Source organism: Sapajus apella, unplaced genomic scaffold, assembly GCF_009761245.1.
Source record: "Sapajus apella isolate SASKATOON/1434 unplaced genomic scaffold, GSC_monkey_1.0 scaffold25, whole genome shotgun sequence".
Taxonomy (NCBI): domain Eukaryota; kingdom Metazoa; phylum Chordata; class Mammalia; order Primates; family Cebidae; genus Sapajus; species Sapajus apella.
The window spans coordinates 14,498,567-14,524,800 of NW_022436965.1; the positions used below are offsets into that span (position 1 = coordinate 14,498,567).

At 38.6% G+C, this 26,234-nt stretch overlaps 1 protein-coding gene across 9 annotated transcripts in view; it reads left to right on the top strand.

Annotated features, from left to right (window-relative positions):
• COP1 (COP1 E3 ubiquitin ligase) overlaps positions 1-6,871 on the top strand; it is a 222,101-nt gene extending 215,230 nt beyond the window's left edge. For all 9 annotated transcript variants that reach the window (XM_032291321.1, XM_032291323.1, XM_032291326.1 and 6 more), the window contains 2 exons: positions 4,316-4,360; positions 6,532-6,871. In XM_032291321.1, coding sequence (XP_032147212.1) covers positions 4,316-4,360; positions 6,532-6,549 — 63 coding nt within the window. In that variant the 3' untranslated portion in view covers positions 6,550-6,871. The remainder of the gene's footprint in view (positions 1-4,315; positions 4,361-6,531) is intronic.
• Positions 6,872-26,234: the final 19,363 nt, after the last annotated feature.

Consider the following 26,234-nt stretch of genomic DNA (forward strand, 5'->3'; position numbering starts at 1 on the left):
TAGGGTGCATATTGTCTAGGAGGTCACTAAGATGCTAATCTCTCTTTCTTCCTCATGCATTTTTCATCTCTGCTCCAGTTGTATTTTTGGGGGTGCTACCAAATACTTTGGTGTTTTGTTCTTCTCTTGGCTCATCGATTGTTAGGTCATCCCCTTCCTTGCTTTGTGGTCCTTCTAAACTGCCTCTCAGTAGAAAGCCAGGGTGATTATAGGACTCACCTCGTTTGTTTTTTTTTCTCTCAAAGATCACAGTCCTGTACTACCTGTGGTCCAGTTATGTCTTAACATTTTTTTTTTCAGTTTTCTAGTTTTATATGGTAGGAAAATAAATTTAGTCTGTTTACTCTTACGTCCAAAAATAGAAATTTTTTCTTTTTATATATTCACATATACTTAAATACATTGTATATACCTATACAGCTAGTGCTCGACTTACGACCACAATTGATTCCGACAGACCGGTCGTAACACTATTTGGTCGTAAGTTGAGTAGGCTATATGCACGCGGAGATGGTAGTGCTGCCGGAAGCTGGTCCGCACTGTCGTACGCCCAGCTGGGCAACGTTTGCGCTGCCAGACGCGGAGCAGTCGTGGCTAGCGATTGTGGTCGTAAAGTGGAATGGTCGTAAGTTGCATAGGTCGTAAGTCGATCAATACCTGTACTTATACTAAAATTAATTTACATTTAAAATCATTTACTTCTATCTCTGAATAAATCTGCCAATTGCAAACTAAATAAAAAACTGTTAATTTCTCAATTTGTCAGCATTTTAATGTATTGACTATAATGACCCTTTTTAAGCAAGTCAGTAAAGAGAAAACTATTTTAGTAGATTCAGGTTTTCTTTAACAGCCTACGTGTGCTACTAAAAATGCAGTTTTGTTTTGGTATAAGTTAGTGTAGCATCACTGAATTTATAAGCAAGTTGGTGCATGTTTATGTGTCTTCTGTTTTTATAAAAGACTTGCTAATTTTTCTGTTGTCTTTTCTTAGTCTCTTCATAGTCAGAAAAAATATCAGATATTTTATTAGCTTAGCCTTGAGGAGAGTTCTGCAGTAAAACTGCCAGTTTTCAAAAATGGGGGAGAAAATAGTAAGAATTACTGGCTGGCACTTTTATTTAGCAAGTAAAAAATAACCTGGTGAGCCAGAACTTATTTATAGTAGGCTCTAGCGGACCACATCTACAGCTCGGAATCACCAGTCATCCAAAATGCAATCAAGAATCATTGAAGACTTACATTATTAACCTTGTACATACCATTTCCAGATCTCTTTGCTTGAAGTAAAATATCTGGTTTTTTTCTGTTCCATGCAAAAAAAAAAAAAAATTGTCTTAAGCCAATATCTAGCTATATGATAGTTTAATTCTAAATAACTTTTTTGTAATCATATTGTTTTTGGGGAGAGGGGATGTACTGAGATATGAAGCTATTATTTTTCTTTCGTTGAATTCAATTTTTCATTTTTTTTTCTTCAGCTTTCAATAGTTTTGAGTGTTTATGAGAATTTTTAGGATACCACGTCACTTACATTTCAGCCCTAAAAGACCATTCAAACTGGCATTAATTTCATATGTTGACTTTTATTTTTTTAAATGAGGTATTTACCTGTTTCTACAGGACATAGTGTTAAGAGTTAACACTTGGATAGCATCTAGTATGACATCATATATTAATGCCATAATAGTCCTGAGGTTATAATAAGACAGCGTTTATTCATGGTGGATAGTTATCAGATGTCATCCTTCCTGAGTTTAGAGTGGTAATTGTTCATATTATAAACCCCTCTTATGTGGTAATCCAACTAGATTATCTTATTTATATTGGGCCTAATTTTTCATACTGTAAGATAATATACCACACTTTTCCTAACTTTCCTCCCGTCAGAAATCAGAAGTTTGAATTATGTAATTTAGAATCTGTGTAACTGCGAGAAGTAGATTTCCCTCTTATCCACAGGTGAATCCTCTTCTTCACCAGGTCTCTCTGCATTCTTCTTTTATATTAAAAGGTGACTAGACCCAAAATGGCAGAAGGAGATGGAGCTTTCGGCTGTAAATTTTTCATTGTCCAGTCATTACTTGTTCTCATTGCAGAGGGAGCAATTCTTGATAGCTGCAGCATTTAGTGGTGGTGGCTGTTGGCAGTAGCTTTCTTGCAGTCTTTCCCTTCTTAAATGGCAACTAGATTGATCAGTGAGATTTTCAACTGCTTTTCCAGATGTTGTTTACAGGATAATTATTTCTGGGTCACTAGTGGCAGTTCTGATACCATACAACTTGTTTAAAGTTCCTGCTAAAAAGAAATCCATATTGTACCACACAGTGCCTCTTACTGTTTTCTGAGGCCAGCATAGAAATTCTGTCTTTTGACCAACTCAGGGTGAGTTATGATATTCCTAAAGGATATCCAAAACCTATTCCAAGCACTTTCTTCATTCAGGTCACTCATAGGCAGGTGCTGAACAGTGAGAACACATGGACACAGGGAGGGGAGCACTACACACTGGGGTCAGTTGGGGGGAAATAGGGGAGGGACGGTGAGGGGTGGGGAGCTGGGGAGAGATAGCAAGGGGAGAGATGCCAGATGTTGGTGATGGGGGGAAGGCAGCAAATCACACTGCCACATGTGTACCTATGCAACAATCTTGCATGTTCTTCACATGTACCCCAAAACCTAAAATGCAATAAAATAAATAAATGGGGGGAAAAAAAAGAATAAATAAATACCAAATTTATCTTCCTTTCCCCTCACCCCTACCTCCCCACCCCCAATACAGAACTATTGAGTTGGTATACATTAAGTCCTAGAAATAGCCCATAATATTTCAAAGGTGATGTTTAAATTATTTTAATAGTACTGTATTACCCATGTTACTTTTTTTTTTTTTTTTTTTGAGACAGAGACTCTCTCTGTTGCCAGGCTGGAGTACAGTGGCGCAATCTCAGCTCACTACAGCCTCCGCCATTCTAGTGATTCTCCTGCCTCAGCCTCCTGAGTAACTGGGACTACAGGCATGTGCCACCACAGCCAGCTTTTTTTTTTTTTTTTTTAATAGAGACGGGGTTTCACCATGTTGACCATGATGGTCTCGAACTCCTGATCTCAGGTGATCCACCCATCTCAGCCTCCCAAAGTGCTGGAATTACAGGTGTGAGCCACCGTACCCAGCCGATATTATTTTCTTGTATGCCATTAGTAACAAGATGCACATTTTTGAAGAGCAGCTTTATTATAAGTGAAAGGGAAAATTTAAAAATGGAAATGTGTGAATTTGTAAAGCACAACTTGCATATATCAAAGAAACTAAAGTTGAACTCAGCTTAGCTGAAGTAACTTTTCCAGCGTACAAGCCAAGAGTTTTCTTTCTTCTTCTCATTGTTTTGTCATGAAGCCTGAAGGATATTTAGGCAGATCCTATCCTTCATTCAAGTAGACCACTTTATCTGTTTCTCATAGCTGTTATTTGGACTTCGTTTTTCTCTCTGCCACCTTGCCTTACCTCTATGGCAGTTGAAGGCCTGTTTACCTCCTTTTAGCTGCCTACCATGGGAAGCAAAAGATTCCAACACTTCCAAGTTCCAGAGCCCTATTAGATGCCCGGTTTCCTACAGGAGGCATGTCCCCACTCTTCCTACTTTTCTGAGATTCTTTCTAGTAAACTCATTCCCACCCTTTATACTTTCCAGAGAAATGTTTTTTCCTTGGCTTGGGATAGAAAAATACTTCATCACATATATTCTCATCCAAGTAATCACCAAGGTTATTAAAAATTCATGTGCTGAATGATAGATAATTAAAAAGAAAGCTAACCCTTTTTCCCAGAGGAATATTTACATTTTCTGGTTTTCCTATACCAAATTTTCATCCATAGAGATTTGTGCCAAGAATGTTGGCAGGATTTCTATCAATTACTGGTATTTTATGGGAGAAAATGAATGAAGAAGGAGTGTTCTGGGGAAGCAGTTATCCACTTTGTTTTCCTCAACTTTTTTTTTCATTTTATTTCAGTCTTTGTTTCTTTTGGCTTTTCTTTCATTGGCAGTCTTTTTCCCTTTTATTTTTTTTTTTTACATTTAAAAGTGTCCTGCTCTGCTTCTAACTTTATTCTTTTAAACTAAAACTTACTTCTCAAAATATGGGGTCTTATGTTTAAAATATAGTTAAAAACATGTTAAAATTGTCTCTTCATGTTAGATTCAATTGGTGTCTTAGGGTGAAGTGAAGAAAGAAGGATGAAGAGGAAATTATCTCTTGGATTGCTCTCCAGGAAATCCTTCTGTATACTTTAAAAGTTCTTGTTCTTTTCTAGGAATCCAATGTGCTGATTGCTGCTAACAGTCAGGGTACAATTAAGGTAAGCTATTTAATATATCCCCATTTTAAACTCAGACCCATTTCTAGGCGGAAACAGGATTATGGAAATATACCACTGTACTGAACCTTAGAGATGATCCCAAATCATGGGTCTGTGTCTCCTTGCAAATGGCTTGATTTAAGGAAAAAGAATAGGTAGCTTACATCTATGGAGAAGATGACAGTACTTGTTGAGGTTGTATAGATGCTGGGTGGATTAATAGATGGTCACACTGAAAAACAGATGAAGACTGCCGAGCGTTCACTGTGAGTTAAGCACGATTTAGCTACTATTATGCCAGTACAACTATCCCACAGGGCTTTCAGTAGACAGAGCCCAAGATACACCAAGAGATACAAATACAGCAGAAGATGCTTAGACATCACCAGATTTAAACATATCTTGGTCTTATTTTAATTCTCTTCCTCATGGTTCTCCTTCTTCTCTTCCCTGACAAGTGGGTTTTTCCTCAGTTGTCAGAGGGGAAGAAAAGTTATTTTATTGTTCAGTTGAAAATTGATAGATATGATTCAGGGAGCCTGTTCATACAAAAAAGAAAGAAAGAAAATTGACTGATGCATATATAGCACTTGTGCATGATACACTGGACAAATAAATCCTGAGATAAGCAGTGAACTTTCTAAACAAAACACTATTTTGGTGGAAGTTTCTAGTATATGGGTTTGACTAGCACTTATTCTGAGAGTACCTGTTTTTTCCACATATTCTCTGCTGATGTGGTAGAAATACTAAGTTTTTAAACGTAATGTGTGTGTTTCTCCTGCCATGTAGCATTAATTTTGCCATAGCTTCCTTAAACTCATCGTAAGTGGAGAAGGATCCAAGGCAGTAAATCCTACCCTAAACATTGTTCTACAGAGATGAAATGAGCAAACTTAATGCAGAAGAACTGCACTAATTTACAAGGTAGTCTCGTTTTTTAGGCAGCTAGTTTCTCTATTTGAAAAGCCTTTTTAGAGAACCACTGAGAGCTTAAATGAAAACAAGGTTTTGGGGTATTTATTTAGTATTTTTGAGATGGAGTTTCGCTCTTGTTGCCCAGGCTGGAGTGCAATGGTGGGATCTCAGCTCACCAGAACCTCCGCCTCCCTGCTTCAAGTGATTCTCCTGCCTCAGCCTCCTGAAAACAAGGTTTTTAAACTGATCAATGTTTGTTACGTTCTGGAAGCCTCAAGCAAGATGGTAGAAGGTCTTGGAATATCTACGTGGCTTTCTGTAGTCCCTCATTATCTCTCTTATTCTCATGTCAAGGCATGAATTGAAAAGGTACACCTTACTCTTCAACAAGTTTAGCCTTTGCAGCAATTGGGATTGCTAACATACCTGCAAGAGCTCAAAACTACGTAGGTTCTCATAGAATCCCACTGACAAATCTAAGATTTTGTTCAGCATCATTGACCTCTTATGTTAAGTACCCTGCTTACCTAATATAAAGACAAAAGCATTATGGAAGCACGTGTTTTAGTCAAGCCTTAGCTGAGCAGCAGGGGAAACATTGCACATTGAAATATTTGCTACTTAGTGTTGTAGTGTCCATCTAATGTAATTCTTTTTGACAATGTCTCATAACTATCTTCTTGTTCTATGATCTTTCTTAGCTGCTTGCTTCCTTAGTTTTAGCAGTATCACAGTTTACTTTTTATGACAATATACTGCTTTAATTCTAAAAATACAAAGTATCTGTACACCATATGATTGACTAGAAATGGATGAAGCTGCAAGAAAAGGCAAGACTTCAGGTCCTATATAACTTGATCATTATAAATGGTGTTAATTGATGGAAGAAATAAACAGACTAAAATCCTAAACAAGGATACTTAAAATTTTTGTAAGAATGTGGAAAGATTCCAACATATGTGCCAAAACTGTTATATTTGTGCTATGCATTCAGCCAATTTGTTTTTCCATATGTTTTATGTAGTTTACCTTGAAGGCTCCCAATTTAACTCTGGAGATAGCTAATCTGAAAGAGTGCATGCAGCTGTTGAACTGAAAGTCAGAAAGGATTAATGTCCAATTCATTCAAATTATTTGGCATTTTGCCAGTTGGGAAACTTTTAAAAATTTTATTCTCTGTTGGTAAATAAATATTCATTAAATTCCTTTTATATCTTATTTTACTAAATGGATTCTTTTTTCCTTCCAATTAGGTGCTAGAATTGGTATGAAGGGTTTACTCAAGTCAAATTGTACTTTATCCTGCTGAAATACATCTGCAGCTGACAATGAGAGAAGAAACAGAAAATGTCATGTGATGTCTCTCCCCAAAGTCATGGATTTTTGATTTGTTTTGAACATTTTTTCTTTTTCTCTTTTCCCTCCTTTATGACCTTTGGGACATTGGGAATACCCAGCCAACTCTCCACCATCAATGTAACTCCATGGACATTGCTGCTCTTGGTGGTGTGGTTATCTAATTTTTGTGATAGGGAAACAAATTCTTTTGAATAAAAATGAATTTAAAAAACAATAAAAGTTTACTGAGCCACAGCTGAGCTTGGAAAATTTTTGTCAAATGCAGCAAGAGATAAGTCTTTTTAAGAAGTAGCATATGTGAACTAATAATTTATAAAGTTTCTATTTTCCTACCTCTTTGGAATTATGCATATCAATGTAAACAAAATATAAAGTATGTATTCCTGCCAGTGAATTTAATGTTTGCACTAGATGAAAAGATTACTTTATAAAATCTTTTCTTCTTTCTCTGACCAGATTTATATCATCAGCAAGTACCATGCTTTCCAGTCTCTCTAAATCTGGCCAAGTATCTAAAATTTTGACCTTTGAGACCACATTTAAACAGAAAGAGAATGTTAGTCTCTGACAGCTAGTTCTCTTTGCCTTTGAAATGTTACATAAACATACCATAAGCCCTAAATGTATACTAAGTCAACTAGTCATTGCTTTTAGCACCATCCTAGACTGAGTAATGACTTGGATCAGGAGTCAGTAAACTTTTTCTGTAAAGGGCCAGGTTTATTTTATGTTTTACAGGTCTTACAGTCAGTGTCACAACTGTTCAATTCTGCCAGTATAGCAGGAAGGCAGTCACAGACATATATGAACAAATGTGCATGGCTGGGAAGTAGGCAGAGGGTCAGATTTGGCCCACAGACAATAATTCAAGTAGTCCTCTTGTCTTGTAGAGACAGGGTCTTACTATGTTGCCTATACTGGTCTACAACTCCTTGGCCTCCCAAAGTACTGAGATTATAGACGTGAGCCACTGCACCCAGCCACAATTGGAGAATTTTATGAAGTTCTTATAAGAAGATTGAACTATTAAATATCAAAAAACTTACGGGACTGTGCTACGACTTCAGAAAGATTAGCCTGAACAATGAAGAAAAAAGAGGAGCCCAGTACAATTGAGCCTTCTAGAAGATAACTGAGACCAAATTTGAATTTGGTCATAAAAGCAGTTAAAGGGAGGGGCTAAAGGGGATGGCATGATTGAATTTATGATGAATGGATAGATGGGGGCAAGAGTTATGGGAACTTGGAGTAAGGTTGCAGCATAATCCAACCTAAAAGATTGTTTCAGCTAGTAGAGTTCACCACAGTCTTAATTCTTAATCATGGAAGATTCTTAATTTTTAAAGTAATTGTCTTATAAGTTGTGACAACAAATAATGTAACTCAGCAAATTTATTTCTTTGGTGGTTATACAATCTTCAGCCAGCAGTAAGTCACTTGGGAAACTCACAGCCAAAATGTTCGTGAGCTATTTTTCGGGGACCAGTTCTCTAAGTCAGCAGATCTACAAACTCTTCAGCCCTGGTCCTAAATATAAAAATAGTTACTCATTGCCTTTAATACAATTTTGCAGATGATACTGGGATCAGTAGAAGTCTAGGTACTTAGAAATGAAACATTAGGAGGTACTACCTTACATCTTGAGCCTATTATGTTACATGGCTAACATTAACACTTTACCAACAGTAGAAATTTGTTGGTCCTCCCAGAGCAGTTAGCTCACAAACCCACATGTGGCTTCTGGTTAATGTATTAGGCACTCCTGGACTTGGACTGAAGGGAAAATCATAGTGATATTTTAGAAATATGTGTTGAGCTCCCACTTTGTGCAGGGAACTGTGTACAATGTATACAGGGTATAAGTACCGTGATAGACATAATCTTTTAATGTACACTTGAAAAACAGAGTAGGGAGATTGAGGGCTAGGAGTAGAGGCAATTTTCGGGATTTGTGTGTGTGTGTGTGTGTGTGTGAGAGAGAGAGAGAGAGAGAGAGAGAATTAAGCTATAAGGCAAAAGAACATCTAAGACCAATGGAAGCAAATTTTTAAAGTCTGAGTAGCTCCCGTGGCCAAATCTGGAAGAATTAGAACCCAAAGTGTAAAATATCTGTGAATTCATGTTAATATAAACAAATGATTGAATAAATATATAGAGAAGAGACAAATTTTCCATGAAGAATTCCAAATAATTTATGTGATAAATTAAAGAAATGGAGCATAACTTTCCACTCCTTAAATATGGTCTCTAGTGACTTCTCTCCCAAAGAGTACGATATGGAAAAGGAGAAAAAAGTCAATTTACAATGGAAAAGGCTTACAAATAATACCTTGGACAGGTGATCAAGGTCAGCATCAAAAGTGGTAAGTCATGTTGATAGTTTATACTTTTGATACAATGTAGTGAAAAACAGCTTTTTGACTCTGATCTTTCATCCAAAAATAACCCCATAACCCTGAGAAAAAAACCAGATTAATCCCTGTTGAGAGACAACCGACTATAGCAGGGGTCTCCTGAGTCTGACCTGCAGAGTCTGGCTGAGCAATGGATGAAAGGAGATCACAGACACAAGTGCCTTGCCTGTGAGAGTGCTGCTAGGGGACCTCATGGCTTACAGAACCTGCAGAGGGAGCCCGGCTGTGCAGCCCCTATATGCCAGAGATGCTTGTATTTATTTTAGAACAAATTTAATGGCAAAGGTCTCCAGCAAACACCATTTGTGGGTAATTAACATTGCTGACCCCCAAGTAGAGAGCAGTCATGCATGTGGATGATCAAAGGTCGGTTTTAGGGCAACATGAGTAAATAAGCTTAGATAAACAAGTTTAGATAAACTCCTCTACATTCCCTTGTTATCTGCTCTTTGCTGTTAGCTCAAAGTAAAAGGATTAGGCTGTCTTCATCCATAACTCTTCCCCAAAGCTTTCGCAAAACCTTCCAAGAAGATTTATGTCTTTCCTATAATTTTTTCCCGCCATGCTGACTGATCTGCTACATCTCCCTCTTTTCTGTTTTTTGCATCTGGTTTTGTTGATTGAAGAGTACAGATGTGTGCAGCAACAGGTCTGTCATGTACACCAGTTATAACTCTTATTTTGGCTTTGCATTCCTAGAATTAGTAAATAACATAAGGCAAACATAAGTATAATCAGTAACATTTTTTTCCAATCAAGAAGTGACATGTAGTGTTTACTTGACACCTCAGTCCAATGTGTGCCATTTCTGAGGGACCCCACCAGAGATATGTTAATCCTTTCTAGCCAGGCAGTTGCATCATTAGAGGCTGGGAAGGGAGTGTCTGCCTAAATAACAGGTGGAAAAGGGGCTCAATAGAGTGTAGAAGGTACAAGTTGCAGGCAAAGCAAGAGAATAAAAAAAGAACAAATTATCTGGAGTGAACGGTGTTTGTGTTTGAAGCAGGATTCACTCAGCCTTCTGAATTGTCTTCTTTAGCATTCCCCAGGTAATATCTGGAGCTTGTGCCATTCAAGGAAGCCGCATTGTCTGGGGTGCAGGTCCTACAGGGCCATTTCCGTCATTACTGGTACCAGGTTGATTTCTAGCCATGCCGTGGTAAGGTTTGATGCGTCATGCTGGAATCCAAAGAGGGCCTGAGGGGCTGTGAATACAAGCATATCCTCTTCCCCATGTTAGCAAATCATTGGGACCACACCATACATTACTACTCACATCTTTCCAAAAAACTGTGCATTTTGTATCTTGAGAGATTTTAGCAAACTGCTTTCTATAGCTGGTTGGAATTTGTCATCTAAATTTAAGAAATTAAGAGTAAATAAGGCTTGTGCTTGCAGTGTTGCAGGGTCCTTACATTCCCCCTTTTTTATTTTCTAGAAAAGCATTAAAATGTCAAGATATGGGAAAATTTTAATAATCATTTAAGGTTGTGATTAAATGATAAAGTGATTTTGATAATCATTTAAGGTATGTAAGTTGCTAGTATTTATTTGAGATCTTACTGTTAGTATGTATCTAAGCTATTTCCAAAGAGAGGACATTTGCACTGCCTTTGTAGGCAAAACTACAGGAGTGTGAGTTAAGAACTGAAGTAGTTTGTCAGCAGGAAGGGCATGCTTTATATGGCCTGCATAATCAGAGAGTGCTATCTGAAGATCTAGAGATAGAGGCAAGAACTGCGTGGAGTTGCTTTTTACTCAAAGGAATTCTTATGACATCAGGGTCATAACCTAGCAACTGATTGCATCATCTGTGGCCCATATGGATGACTTTACTAACTAGCTGGATATATAGAGAGAGTGTTTTAGTCCTGGTATGTGAGCAAAAAACCCATTCTAGGAAGCATGGTCCTGGGGCCATCTGTCGTATTAATCCTGTTGGGGAATGGATAGTAGGAAAAGTAAACAATTGAACTGAATATCCTGGGTCTATGTGTTCTAGTTGCCTCTGAGAAATAGCTTGCTCTATTTCCTCAATTTTCTTTTTGGCTGCAGGGATTAAATACCTGGGAGAATCCAGGACAGCATCGCCTTCTAAGATAGAAAACAGATTTTGCAACTTATCAGTAGTTATGCTCAAGGTGGGGCGAAGCCAGTTAATATTGCCCAGTAATTTTTGATAATCATCTAAGGTATGTAAGTTGCTAGTATTTAACCTTTTGAAATCTTACTAACTGGGAAATTAGTATGTATCCAAGATATTTCCAAGGAGAGGACATTTGCACTTTTTCAGATGCCATGATTAAACCTCTTAGCTGTGTATTCCCGTGGCTTACAGACCCTGAAGAGGGAGTCTGGCCATGCAGCCCCGATATACGAGAGACGCTCCTATTTATTTTAGAACAGATTTCATGGCAAACATTTCCAGCAAACACCATTTGTGGGTAATTAACATTGTCGACCCCCAAGTAGAGAGCCATCGTGTGTGGATGATCAAAGGTTGGTTTTAGGACAACATGAGTAAACAAGCTATTTAGATAAACTCCTCTACATTCCCTTGTTATCTGCTCTTTGCTATTAGCTCAAAGTAAGAGGATTAGGCTGTCTTCAGCCATAATTATTTCCTGAAGCTTTTGTAAAATCTTCCTGTCTTCCAAGAAGGTTTATGTCTTTCCTATGATTTTTTCCCACCACCCTGACAGATCTCCTACAGGGATCACCAACCCCCAGGCTGCAGACTGGTACCAGTCTGTTAAGAACCAGGCTACACAGCAGGAGGTGAGCAGTGGGTAAGAGAGCATCACTGAGCCCTGCCTCCTGTCAGATCAGTGGCGGCATTAGATCCTCATAGGAGCACAGTCCCTATTGTGAACTGCACGTGCTAGGGATCTAGGTTGCACACTTTTTATGAGAATCTAATACTTGATGTACTGACATGGAAGGAACAATTTCATCCCCAAACCTCCACCCCAGCTCTAATTGTTTCAGCTAATAGAGTTCTCCACAGTCTTAATTCTTAATCTTGAAAGATTGTTAATTTTTAAAGTTATTGTTTTGTAAGAGTTTCCATAGACCACAGAGGCCGTTTATGGAAAAATTATTTTCCATGAAACTGGTTTTTGGTGCCAAAAAGGTTGGGGACCACTATACTACAGTACCTGATGCTAAATACCAAAAATTAGTACTTTAATACCTGATCAGTGCTCAAAACTGTCAAAGTCATCAAAAACAAAGTCTTGGAAACTGTCATAGCCATGAAGAGCCTAAGAAGACTTGACTATACTGTGCTATAACTGGATGGGATTTTAAAGCAGAAAAATACATTACATAAAAACAAAAAGAAATCTGAATAAAGTATGGACTTTAGTTGATATTATTGTATCCACACTGGTTCATTAATTGTATCAAACATACCATACCAACATAAGATGTTAACAGAAGAAGTGGAGTGTGAGGTATATGAGAACTCTCCTACATTTGCAATGTTTCTGTACATGTAAAAATATTGTTCCAAAAGTAAAAGTTGATCAAATATTAGATTTTAAAGTATAAGGATTATTATAGTCAACATGCAAGACAAAGTAATGGGAGTGAAAGCTGGAAAAGCATACATTGTAAATCAGTGATCTGTTCCAGCTGTCAACTTAAAATAGAGACAAAGAATATGGAGTTTAGAGATTTACATTCCAAAAGTCCTAACTTTGTCACTAAGAAATTGTGTAGTTTTGAAGAAGATGATAAACCTCTTCACTCCACATTAATCTCTAAATTCTACTTAAATGTTACTCTCATTTCTGTTCATAAGATTGTGCTATACAAAATTCATAGTCGTTCTTGGTGATTCAGTCTCAGATATCTGAGTGCTTGTACTTACTTATTTCTTCTTTTTCCCAGAGATCATTACAGCTTCTCAATATGAGAATCAAGAACTCTTTCCATTTGTGTATGATTTTGTTACTTGAAGGAACAAATCACAGATTTGTTCAGTTTTAGAGTCAAACTTCCCAGTGTCCAAATTCAGAAAGAAGTCTTTGACTAGAAGTGGGTAGAGTTTCTCATTAAATTTATGTTCAAGTTCCCAAACATGGTAGCAGTCCATGTTAATTATTGTGTGAAATAATCACCTTTGGTTTTATACAGCTGGAAGAATTTTTTTTTGAGACAGGGTCTTACTCTGTTGCCCAGGCTGAAGTGCAGTGGCGTCGTCACGGCTCACTGCAGCCTCAACCTCCTTTGCTCAAGCAATCTTTCCTCCTTAGCCTCCTGAGTAACTGGGACAACTGGAACACACCATCATGCCCAGCTAATTCTCTAATTTTCTGTGGAGATAAGGTCTCCCTATATTGCCCTGGTTGCTCTCAAACTTCTCCCACCTTGGCCTCCCAAAGTGTTGGGATTATAGGCATGAGCCACCACACCTGGCCCTGAAACAATGAGCTTCAGTGGAAAAGCAGCCTAATAATTCACTTTACTCCCTTTTTTGATACCTTGACTAGTAGTTTGTAATGGATATGAGCAGTTATTCCAAAGGAATGGGTAAAGTTGTTTAGCCACTTGTATGTTGTGGTTTGATTCCTTCAACAAAAATTGTAGGGGGCTGGGCATAGTGGCTCACACCTGTAATACCAGTACTTTGGTAGGCCAAGGCGGGCAGGTTACTTGAGCTCAGGAGTTTGAAACCAGCCTGGGCAACATGGCAGAACCCCATCTCCACAAAAAATACAAAAAATTAGCTGAATATGGTGGTACACACCTGTAATCCTAGCTACTTTGGAGAGGCTGAGGTTGGAGGTTGGCTTGAGCCTGGGAAGTGGAGGTTTCAGTGAGCTGAGATCATGCCACTGCACTCCAGCCTGGGTAATGGAGTGAGACTCTGTCTCCAAAAAAAAAAAAAAAAAAAAGTTAAAAAATGATTTAATTAAAAAAAATGTATTGCTCACTATGTGGTAGTAACCTCTGTTCCAGGATAGGAGTTAGCAGATTTTTTTCTGTAAATAGCTAGATAGTAAATATTTTAGGCTTTGTGTGCCAGAAAGTCTCCATCACAACTACATAACTCTGCTATTATAGTATGTGAAAGCAACCCTGGAAAAGTAAACAAAGAAGTATGGCTGAGGACAGAGAAGAGAAAGTGCTTTTTTAATTCTCCCAACAACCAGTCAGTTCTGCAGTGGATGCTGGCTGGGTGTCCTCTAATTCAGTTCAGTTCAGACACTGTCTACCTGGAGATGTTACTGATGGAAGGTATCTGAGTTACTGGCGGTGAATTTGCACCAGTCTGCAACAACCTCAGTTCTCACCTCCTCAGAAGAAACAATTTGACTAACAGGCATAAGGCAGAAAAAGAGTCCAAGGCAAGTTTCAGAGCAGCAGTCAAAGTTTATTTAAAAAGTCTTTAGAACAGGAAAAACAAGAAAGTACCCTTAGAAGAGACCCAAGCAGGCAGTAATGTCAAGTGCCATGTTTAACCTTGATTTTAGGCTTTCAGGTTGGCCCCTTTCCCATGATTCTTCCCTTAGGGTGGGAAGGCCACATGCACAGTGTCCTCCTTACCCTTGGGAGGTTAGTATGTGCAGTGTGTTTAGGAAGTTGTACACATGCCTGAGGCTCCCTTCCTCTTTCCAGTGGTGTGCCCCCTGAGGGTCATATACTGCCATTTTGTCTCAATGCATATGCCTGGGAAGTTGCGTCTCCCTGGTGTCTGCATTCAGTTAACACTTTAGTGCAACAGGTGTGGACCTTCAGGAAGTGAACATTTCCCTGGCGCTGGCTGCCAGTTTATCACTTTTAGAGAGGCAATGTGATAATTGTCGAACCATCACTCAACTTTCCTAGTGGGCAGGGGGAAGAGCCCTCTTCTGCTCCACTCATGCCTGTCTATAATTACCTGTAGCAAGGATAGCATCAGATCCCATAAGTGAGGGCTCAGTCCCACAGGACTCCCCCCTTCTCCCACCTCCAATGTCATTTGCGAGCTCTGGGTAGTTTTACCTGTTCTTTTGACCAACTAAATCAGGGTTCCCATGAACCCTCTTTTGGGTTTAATTTTCTAGAGCAGCTCACAGAAGTTAGGGAAACACTTGTTTACCAGTTTATTAAAAAGGATATTTTGAAGGACACAAAGGAGCAGCCAAATGAAAGTCCACATAGGGTGAGGTCTGAAAAGGTCCTAAGCACCTGAGGGTCCATCCCAGTAAAGCTGGAGTGTACCACCCTCTTGTCACATAGATGCATTCTGCTATCCAGAAGCTCCGCAAACCCAATCTTTCAGGTATTTTTATGGAAACTTCATTACCTAGGCATGATTGACGAAATTATTGGGGATCAACTCAACCTTCAGTCCCTCTCCAGATGCCAGAATGGGTGGGGCTGAAGGTCCCACATTCCAAGAGTATACCAGGAAAGAGGACAAAGATCAAGTGTATATTTCACAGTGTCACACTGTGCCAGTAAAACCACTGAAATGTGAATTGTCATGTGTCACAGAAACTGTTTGGTTTTTTTTTCAAGTATTTAAAAATGTAAAAAACATGTATCACTCATGAACCATATAAAATAAAATAAAAGCCATAAGCTGGATTTGGATATGGTCAGCAGGCCATAGTTTGCTGACCCCTAGGTGCTGACTAGAGAGTAGTAGCAGGAAAAAAAAAAAAAAAGATGAAAATCCAAACTTTGCTGAGCTTGCATTCGTTCTACTGGACTAAATTACGTCCATAAAATGCCATTCTCTTCCCACAGTGGTGTGGAACATAGAAGGCCATTTTAGAGGGCATACCACCCAACTAAGAGGTTTTTGTTGTTGTTGGCTTGCATGCAGTTTCTACAGGAGTGTGTACAGCACTGCTATACCTTGGTATGTGTGCTTTCAGAGAACCAATGAACACTTTTCCTGTTAAACCTCAGTAATGCTGTGCAGAGTGGTTTGTGCCTATAATCCCAACACTTTGGGAAGCTGAGGTGGAAAGATGGCTTGAGACCAAAAGTTTGAGACCAGCCTGAGCAACATAGTGAGACCCTGTCTCTATATAAGATTTAAAAAAGAAAAACAGGAAAAAAGCCTGGTGTGGTGGCATTTTCCTTTGGTCCCAGCTACTTGGGAGGTTGAGATGGGAGAATCACTTGAGTCTGGGAAGCAAAGCTGCAGTGAGCCATGATATGCCACTGTACTCCAGCCTAGACAACAGAGTGAAACCCTGTCTTAAACAAATAAATAAATCAAGTTCAGGAGCCAGAACTTTTAGCTTTTTTTTTTAGACAGAGTCTCATTCTGTTACCCCTGCTAGAGTACACTTACATAATCTCAGCTCACTGCAATCTCTCCCTCTTAGGTTCAAGCAATTCTCGTGCCTCCCAAGTAGCTGAGATTACAGGCATGAGTCACCATGCTTAGCTAACTTTTGTATTTTTAGCAGAGACAGGGTTTCACCATGTTGGCCAGGCTGGTCCCTAAGTCCTGACCTCAGGTGATCGGCCCACCTTGGCTTCTCTTTTTTCTTTCTTTCTTTTTTTTTTCTTTGAGACAGAGGCTCCCTTTGTCACCCAGGCTGCAGTGTATTGGCATGATCTTGGCTTACTGCAACCGCCACCTCCTGGGTTCAAGCAATTCTCATGCCCCAGCCTCCAAAGTGGTTGGGATTATAGGCGTGCACCACCACACCCAGGTAATTTTATATTTTTACTAGAGATGGGGTTTTGCCATGGTAGCCAACAGGCCTCAAACTCCTGGCCTCGTGCAATCTGCTTGCCTTGGCCTCCCAAAGTGATGAGATTACAGGCCTGAGCCAATGCGCCTGGCCCAGCTCTATTAATATACTTCTAACAAAGAGAATTTAGAGGGCTGAGGTTGAGATTATTTTCATTGAATACTCAGAAAGATTTGTGCTTAAGGAAGTCTGTTGAATGTGGGGAAGCAGAGGATTTTAAAAGTCTGGCTTTTAATTTTTTCCTCTTTCTTTTCTTTCCTTTTCCCCCCTCACCTTTCTGGTTCTTTCACCCTGAGCTATTGAAATTTCTTTTCTGAATATAAAGCAGTTTCTCAGACTTATAGAACTTGTGTCAAGACTTAGAACCTGATTTCTTTTTTGGAATGACCAAATCTCTTATAATTATTCATATCTTATAGCTAACGTTTGTACACTGGCTAATTTTGAGGGGTTGAATTTTGAAAGAATTAATAAAATTACTTTTCTGCTAAATTAGCTGCTATTAACAGCTAGCCACTTTTTAAAAAGTATTTTTAATATTTAGAGACTAAACTGTAGTCCAAGGGTATTCCAATCTTTTGGCTTACCTGGGCCACATTGGAAGATAGATAACTGTCTTGGGCCACACATAAAATATACTAACAATAGCTGATGAGCTTTAAAAAAAAATTGCAGAAAAATCCTAATGCTTTAAGAAAGTTTACAAATTTGTGTTGGGCCTCATTCAAAGCCACCCTGGGCTGCATGTGGCTCGCAGTTTATTGGTTGGACAGGCTTGCTCTAGTCAGTGTTTACACTTTAGAAGTCCTCACTTCCATTTCCCAAATTTTGTTTGGTGAGTCCCAGGAGAGTCTCTCATGAGCTCCACTCCATGGTTCCCATAGGAAAGGCAGCCTTCTATTCTTAGAAATGGAATGTGGTGCTCTGTGCTGTTGAATTGCAAAGTTTTGTGGAACAGTTTTAGTAATATATCTAGAAAGGCTTCTGGCACTCTTAGAAATTAAAAAGCACTCCATGAATATAGGGCAGCATTAGCATATGCATATTAAAATTTAGTTCTCAGGGTTTTTTTTAATTATAGGGAACAAAGAAGTATAAAATATAAAAATTACCAACAACAAAAAAGGGAAGGTCAAATGGTTATTCTGGAATTTTCAACAGGTACCACAGGTATGGGGCCAAAAGGTATGGGGGTTATGGTGGCAAGACAGGGTTTGGGACAGGGAGAAGAGGAGGCCTGGCTAGCAAAAGTGGTCTTGCTCTGTAGATGAAACCTCACAAGTAGCAGCCCTCAGAGAGAAAGAAGGCAAATATTTCTTTCAGACCTTTAAAGATATGAGACTTTCAGCCAGGTGCAGTGGCTCACGTCTGTAATCCCAGCACTTTGGGAGGCCAAGGCAGGCAGATCACGAGGTCAGGAATTCAAGACTAGCCTAGCCAACATGGTGAAACCCCGTCTCTACTAAAAATACAAAAATTAGCTGAGCATGGTGGTGGGTGCCTGTAATCCCAGCAACTCAGGAGGCTGAGGCAGGAGAACAGTTTGAACCCAGGAGGCAGAGGTTGCAGTGAGCCAAAATTGCACCATTGCACTCCAGCCTGGGCAACAGGGCAAGACTTTGTCTCAAAAAAAAAAAGTGGAGGGGGGGTGATATCAGACTGGCAGTTAATCTTTTCTAAATCCAGACAAAGGAGGGCCTCAGAGAAAGCCTGCTGCATCAGTGCAGATTCTATACAGATGCAAATCTCCCCCACACAGGACGGGCTTTGTAGGACTACTTCTATTTCAAGTCCTCTGAACAACCATCTCAAAATATGTCAAAGTAATATATTGTGGGAAAAAAAATCTTTATCTCCTTCAGCACCACCCCCGACCCCACCTTTTGAAACTTTTCTTTCAGAAAGTTTCACATGTTAAGAACCAAGTTATTAGCTTTGGAGAGATTTATTTCAGAGGTTGGTAGATAAGAGATTAGCAAAGGAGGGGAGAAACAAATTGGGATGCAAATTTAAATAGACAATCTCATATCTTCTTGAATTGGTCTCTTAGTCCTGAGCATAGATCAGTTCAGTTAAATTGCTGTGTCTCATTCCAGGAGGTGGCATTGTAGATGGACTAAATTTCTATATGTGATGCAGGCAAACAGGTCTTTAATAGAATACATTTCACTGGAAACAGAAGAAAAACAAAAGTTAATTCATAGAGTTGTCTATAAACTAGTTCTAGAGTTTCAAGTTCTGGATTTTCTGGCATTGTAAATTTTCCTGTACTGTAGAATGAGGTGTTCTAGTGAACTTTTTAAGTAGTCCATGCATCAGCAGACACAAAGGCTGTTTATATTGCAAGTTGCTGTGGTGATTTCTCTGGAAGTTTATATTGAGTTTTCTAGCTTCCATTTGTAGGGCGTTAAGAAAAGCAGTTTTATTTTCCAGTGACTTTAAGTCCGAAAAATAGGAGATAAATTAGAAAATGTTGGTTTGGAGACTTGTAGCCAGGAAAGAATTTAGGATTGAGATCAAACTGTAGACAAATAATAACTCAAAAACAAGGGTCAGGGCTAGAATCTAATATCAGATGTACTATAGTTTTCTTTAAAACATAATTTTTCTCTCTCTAATCTCCCATTTGTACCAAAGGTAAGTCATAATGAGACCAATACATTTGCAAAATAAGTTTTAGTCATATTTTATTTAGCCTGATTATTTATACAAAGTGCAGCAAGAATTATGATTGGCCATATTGGCTCTTTTATAAGTTGGTTTTGCTGGACCTTTTCATAGGAAATCTCAGATTAGACTTAATGCTCTTGATCTTTAGAAGCCAAGCCAAACATTGTAATACTTGCACAAATTTGATGAATTTATTTCTTTCTTTTCTTTTTTTTTTTTTTTTTTTTTTTTTTTCTTTTGAGGTTCCTAAAATATCTTGAAGTTCCTGGTCCTGTCAAAAAGTGACATGTTTTTCTTACCACAAGGTTAGAAACCTTGAAAGGGAACAGTGTAGACAAGATAGTAGGACAGTCCTTCTATAAAGAAAATGTGGTACATATTTACCATGGAATACTGTGCAGCCATAAAAAGGAACGAGATCACGTCTTTTGCAGGAAGATGGATGAAGCTGGAAGCCATTATCCTCAGCAAACTAATGCAGGAACAGAAAACCAAATGTTCTCATGTATTAGTGAAAACACATGGACACAGGGAGGGGCCTGTTGGTGGAGGGTGGGGTGGGAGAGCATTAGTGAAAAGAGCTGATGTATGCTAGGATTAATACCTTGGTGATGGGTAGATAGGTGCAGCAAATCACCATGGCACATTTTTACCTGTGTAACAATCCTGCACATGTACCCCAGAACTTAAAAAAAAAAAAAGATGGCTGGGTGCAGTGGCTCACGTCTGTAATCCCCGCATTTTGAAAGTCTGAAGCGGATGGACCACAAGGTCAGGAGTTCGAGATCATCCTGACCAACATGGTGAAACCCTGTCTCTACTAAAAATACAAAAATTAGCCGGGCATGGTAATGGGCGCCTGTAGTCCCAGCTACTCAGGAGGCTGAGGCAGAAGAATCTCCTGAACCCGGCAGGTGGAGGTTGCAGTGAGCCAAGATCGCACCATTGCACTCCAACCTGGGTGATAGAGTGAGACTCTGTCTCAAAAAAAACCAAAAAACAAAACAAAAAAAAAGATAATGGGCCACTCTTTTTTCTAGCCTATTGGTTTTAAAGTTATCCTCAATTCCTCAAAGCAGTCTGGGTCACATTTAAAATGTGACATTCCAGTCAAAGCCTTGGTAAAATAACCAGTGTCTCTAATTGCGTCCTATCACTGAAGAAAATAGATTCTTATTAAACTTATGCAAATAACTCTATTGCCATAAAATAAGAACACTCAAATAGTTTCTGGACTCTGGAGGAATTGGGTAGAGAGAAAGGTAAATGTTTCAATTTTGTTTACAAAAGTAAACTTTACTCAATTGCTATAAGCAATATAAGAGGGAAAAAAATTCTTGACTGGAAAATAACATAAAAAGAACCAGTAAGGTTTTAAAGAGAAAACTTTAAAATCATTTGTCTTGCATTAGTTCAACCTCATGTAATTAATTCTTCTTCTGCTTGCTGTTAGCTTAGCAATTTTATGAGTCCAGTTTTTCTCTTCGAAGGTTTTAAAATTCTTACCAGATCCAATTATATGATCTCAGAGTCATAAGCAGAGGTCAGTATTTCAGTATTTCAGAGTACCTGTCAGAGTCTGATCCATGAATTTACTGGAAAAAGCAGCAATGTTTGGATAGTAACTGATTATAAACTGCTTTTTTTTGTGAAGAAACAAAGTGAAACAATAATTGTGAATATAAAAGGTTTAGAGTAATCATTATTAAAGATACAATTGACAAGGAAATTTGTTATTTCTGCAGCAAACAACAATTTAACAAGATAATCATAATTATGACTTATATACCAAGACATATCAGAATTTTTGGAATCTGACACAATTTTGGAACACATATTAACATGTTTACACAACTATAACTCAAAGATTGTTAAACACTATTTCTTATTGACAATACTTCCTGTATGACTTTTACATACCAAATAAGCCTAACATGTCTCTGACTTCCAGGGGCTCTTTTTTTTGGAATGTCCGAAAGTTAACTTGAGTTCAAAAAGACATTATAGAATTGATTTTGGGAAGTTTGCCAAATTTCAAAGGTTTGAAACATTTGATATTAAAATAAGTAAGGTTTGCCAGGTGTGGTGGCTCATGTCTGTAATCCCAACACATTGGGAGACCAACCAGGCAGATTTGGTGTTTGAAACCAGCCTGTGCAACATGGCAAAACCCTTTCTCTACAAAAAATACAAAAGTTAGCCATACTGGTGCACTCTTGTGGTCCCAGCTACTCAGGAGGCTGAGGTGGGAGAATCGCTTCAGCCCAAGAAGATTGAGGCTGCAGTGAGCTGGGTGGCACTCTAGCCTGGGTGACAGAGAAAGACTCAGACTCAAAAAAAAAAAAGAAAAAGAAATATTTTAATTATTGCTTTGGCTAAATGACTACTGTTTTACAGTTACCTGTGAGGCTATTTTGAACAGTTGTTTTAAACATTTTTTTTTATGAGACAGGGTCTCACTCTGCTGCCCAGGCTGCGTGCAGTGTCATGATCATGGCTCACTGCACCTCAGCCTCCTAAGTAGCTGGGACTATGAGTACATGTCAACATACCTGGCTAATTTGTGTATTATTGATAGAGACAGGGTCTCTCCATGTTGCCCAGGCTGGTCTCTAACTCCTGGGCTTAAGCAATCCACCTGCCTTGGCCTCCCAAAGTGCTGGCATTACAGGTATGAGCCACCACACCAACCTTAAAGATTTTGCAAAGCAAAACCTTTACTCTTTGATGGAGTAGTTTTTCAAACAATTGAAATATTTCATAAAGACAGCATAGGCAAATGTGCTTCTAGTTTTGGGGAGGGGGAAGAATTGTAGTTTACTTAAAAGGTGAACAATAATATTTTATTATCTATTATTAATATGACATGAAAATTTTGTTGTAAAGGAAAAACAAATTTTATCTTTTTATGTATTTTTAGTATTAAAGTTAATTTTAATAAAAGTTTATAAACATCTAATTTTAATTAGTTTTGACAACAAAAGATTCTGTAAATAAAATTTTACAAAATATTTTATTCATTTCATTTCAACTGTATTTTAAATTTAAAACAACATTTTAAAAACCTTTACACTAGAAAAAATTACTTTCTCTTTAACAAAATCCATATATTTATATCTTTTTGTAATGTTTTATTAAAAAGACATTTGACTTTTATATATATATACTTTGTGTATAGAATTTTTAAATATTTAGTAGTTTTAATAACATATTAATTACAATTTTAGTTTTTAATAACCCTGATTTTTAATGGAAAACCTAGGAAGTAAGTAATTGTGATTGTTATGTGTCAGGTGCAGAGTCAAGTACAGAGAATAGGACTGTGAAGACAATATCTGGAGGATCTGACCCCTATCAGCATAGCCTGGAAACAGCTGGGCCAGGGAGGATGGGACCCAGGCAGTGTGAACACATATATGTCCCCAGTCCTCATCATGGCCACATATTTAGACTCCAGAATCCAAATACTCAAAATCAAAGACATAAGCTCAGAGACAAATTAAGCAAGTATTAATATTACAGAAATAACAGTTTTATAACCTTAAAACATCAACTAGAGATAATAAAAACCTGTCTAACCAACAGACCCAGGCAAACATGTCTAAATTAAATTTTGAAGATGTTTTTATTTTACTTTATTTTACAAACTATATTTAAACTAGCTTTCTTTCTCACCAGGCACCCACTCTTCCAGCCAGCAGAGTTGAGAGCCAGATACACTTTTTTTTTGTATAACTTACTCAGTCTCATGTATTCCTTTATAGTGACACAAACAGATGATGACAATGGTAAATCTGACTATGGTGGTAAGCCAGGGTATAGGAGGGGAGAAGAGGAGGCCTGGCTAGTAAAGGCAGTCTTGCTCTTTAGATGGATGAACCTCGCAGGTAACAGCCCTAAGACAGAATAGATGGTAAATGTTTCTTTCAGACCTTTAAAGGTGTCAGACTTCCAGTTAATCTTTCCTACATCCAGAGTAGGGAGGGCCTCAGAGAAAGCCTGGCTGCATCAATGCAGATTCTATACAGATGCAAATCTCTCCCCACAGAACAGTTATGCAGGACTACTTCTGTTTGCAAGTCCTCTGAACAACCATCTCAAAATATTTTAAAGAAGTATGTTTTGGGGCAAAACATTTTTATTCCCTTCAAACAGGCCTATAAAATGGCTTTATTACTTATGCTTTTTGAACATAGCATCTGCCTATTTCCATGTGAGCTGATAGGCCATTGTGTTAGCCTCTTTTTATGCTACTGAAAAAGACACAGTCAAGACTGAGAAGACAAAGAGGTTCAATTGAACTTAACAGTTTCACATGGACGGGGAGGTCTCAGAATCATGGCGGGAGGAGAAAGGCACTTCTTACATGGCAGCAGCAAGAGAAAAATGAAGAAGAAGCAAAAGCGGAAACCCCTGATAAACCCATCAGATCTCATGAGACTAATTTACTACCATGAGAATAGCCCAGAAAAGATCTGCCCCCATGATTCAGTTACCTCTCCCTGGGTCCCTCCCATCACATGCGGGAATTCCGGGAGAAATAATTTGGGTGGGGACACAGCCAAAACATAGCCATCATCGCAGGTGCAATGAAAAGCTAGTTTAGAAAATGCTCAAATTGAGATTTCTGAAATACCCCTTCCCCATCACATGTCCAGTGCATTCTCTCACTGGAGAGTGGGACTTAGGTGGCAGGGGCTGAACCAGCATCACCTCTACTAGTCTTCCTGTATGCAGGCAACAAAACTGAAGAAGGGAAAGGGAATTGAGATTGCAGGCAAGAGATAAGCTTGTTTGTAAAGAAAAACCTTGATAGCGATTATATCTATGCAGCCACAAGTGGAAGCCAAAAATGGTCTTCCCTGTGTGTTAAGCTCTGGGAGGTGTTCTTATCTTTCAGCATCTACTCCTCTCTAGTTATTTGATTGCATTGTAACAAATCTTTATGACAGAAGTAGAATGCCTGTTTCTCTCTCCCTTTCCCCACCTTCACTTGGTATGTCATGGTAGACAGTATAGTGACTTAAACTGCTTATTTAACTGTGCGTGCTTTTTCTCCATTGCCTAACATCTCCTGGGAACCTTGATACTAGTTTCACCTCTCCTCTGGGCTGAGAGATGGGACAGTAGAGTCAAGAACTTGAACAGAAATTCAGCCCTCATGACCTCAGACACAGTACATTTCAGTAAGTAATCACTTTATTTTTTCCTTTCAGAGTAAAAAAACCTGTCTCAAACTCTATTCAGGGCAACCAATGAATTAAATATCCTACTGACTGCAGACAGTCTTCATATTTCACCATGATGGGCAGTCTTAAAGTCTCTACTTAACTATTGATAGCTGTCAAGATCCCACTAATACCTGAGACACTCATGGCAGAATGGTTCTAATTGTTAGACAGTTTTTTCCTAGATTGAGCTGAAATCTGTCACCATGGAACATCCCTTTCCTTTACCCACTAGACCTAGTTTTTGCTCTGTTAGTCATTGTGGTAGGCATTATGGAAGATATCAAATAGTGAAGGGCATGATCCCTTCATGGAACTTTAGGCAGGTAAGATATACCGCATGGAAAATAATTTATACATAACATAATAATCCTGTGAAATAAGCATTGTGCTTTCTTAAAACAAATGAGGAAAACAGGTACGAAAATGTATATTGTTGCATATGTTATAGTGAAAAGATTGTTTAAAAGGCAGAGTTACTGGCATGCTAAATGAGTTGTATGAAAGAAGTAGGATTTGAGTGGCATTCTAAAAATATTGAATCATATGGCTGGTTTACTTCCACTGACCAAGTAGATGTTAAGGGGCACAGCTGAGAGTTATCTTCAAAGAGGACAATGCGTGCACATGTTGACACTGTTAAGACACTAAGGCATCTTCTAGATCTGATGATAAATTAATTAGTTTATGGTATTATTTATCTGAGGATTAATTTATAGCGGGAAGGACTTCAGATGAGCAAAAGAAAAAACTATGAAGCTAGCTGGTTGCTAAAAACTGAAAGGTACTACCAGTGGAAATGGGTGACATCTCCATCCTTGGAGATCATCAGAGGTGACCAGACAACTACAGGTTCTAAATGATTTCAACATTCAGCTGCCTGAGGGCAGGGACCTGGATGGAATTTTTCTTTCAGGTACCTTTCAGATCTGAGAATCTGATCCTAATTCAAAGGCAGAGGAAAACAGGTAGAATATTTCTATGCCTAATGTGATGGTGAAGCAGGATTGGCCACAAGAAACAGACCTCTGGGACATCGAACTAGGAAGGAAGAGGTGTTTTATTATGCCCTGGGAGTGAGGTGACATGTTTTGTCTAACTGCCAAACTCGCCTAACAAAGAGAAGCTCTGCCTTTATATAGGCTTACACTCTAGATATTACGCGTGAAAGGATCTTAGGTTTACAGCCTTAGAAATTACAAGTGAAAGACTTTTGGGTTTGCAGTTTTAGAAATTACATGGTCGATGGAGGAGTGGAATGGAGGCTTGATCTTGTTTAAATAAAAGCAATATCATCCAAGAGATTCCTCCACACCATGCCTGCTATTTATAGGAAGGTGATTTAAGAGGCGCCAGATGGCCAGCCTTTTCTTCTATTGACATGCAGTGTGAAAGTCAAGGGGGATGGGATCCTATATGCCTGGATCTCCTTCTTCAATGGCAAGTAAAAATTAAAAACGAAAAGCCTAAAGCTGGGTGTGGTGGCATGCACCTGTAGTCCCACCTACCTGGGGAGCTGATACAAGAGGAGTGCTTGAGCCCAGAAGTTTGTCTCTAGCCGAAACATGTAGCAAGACCC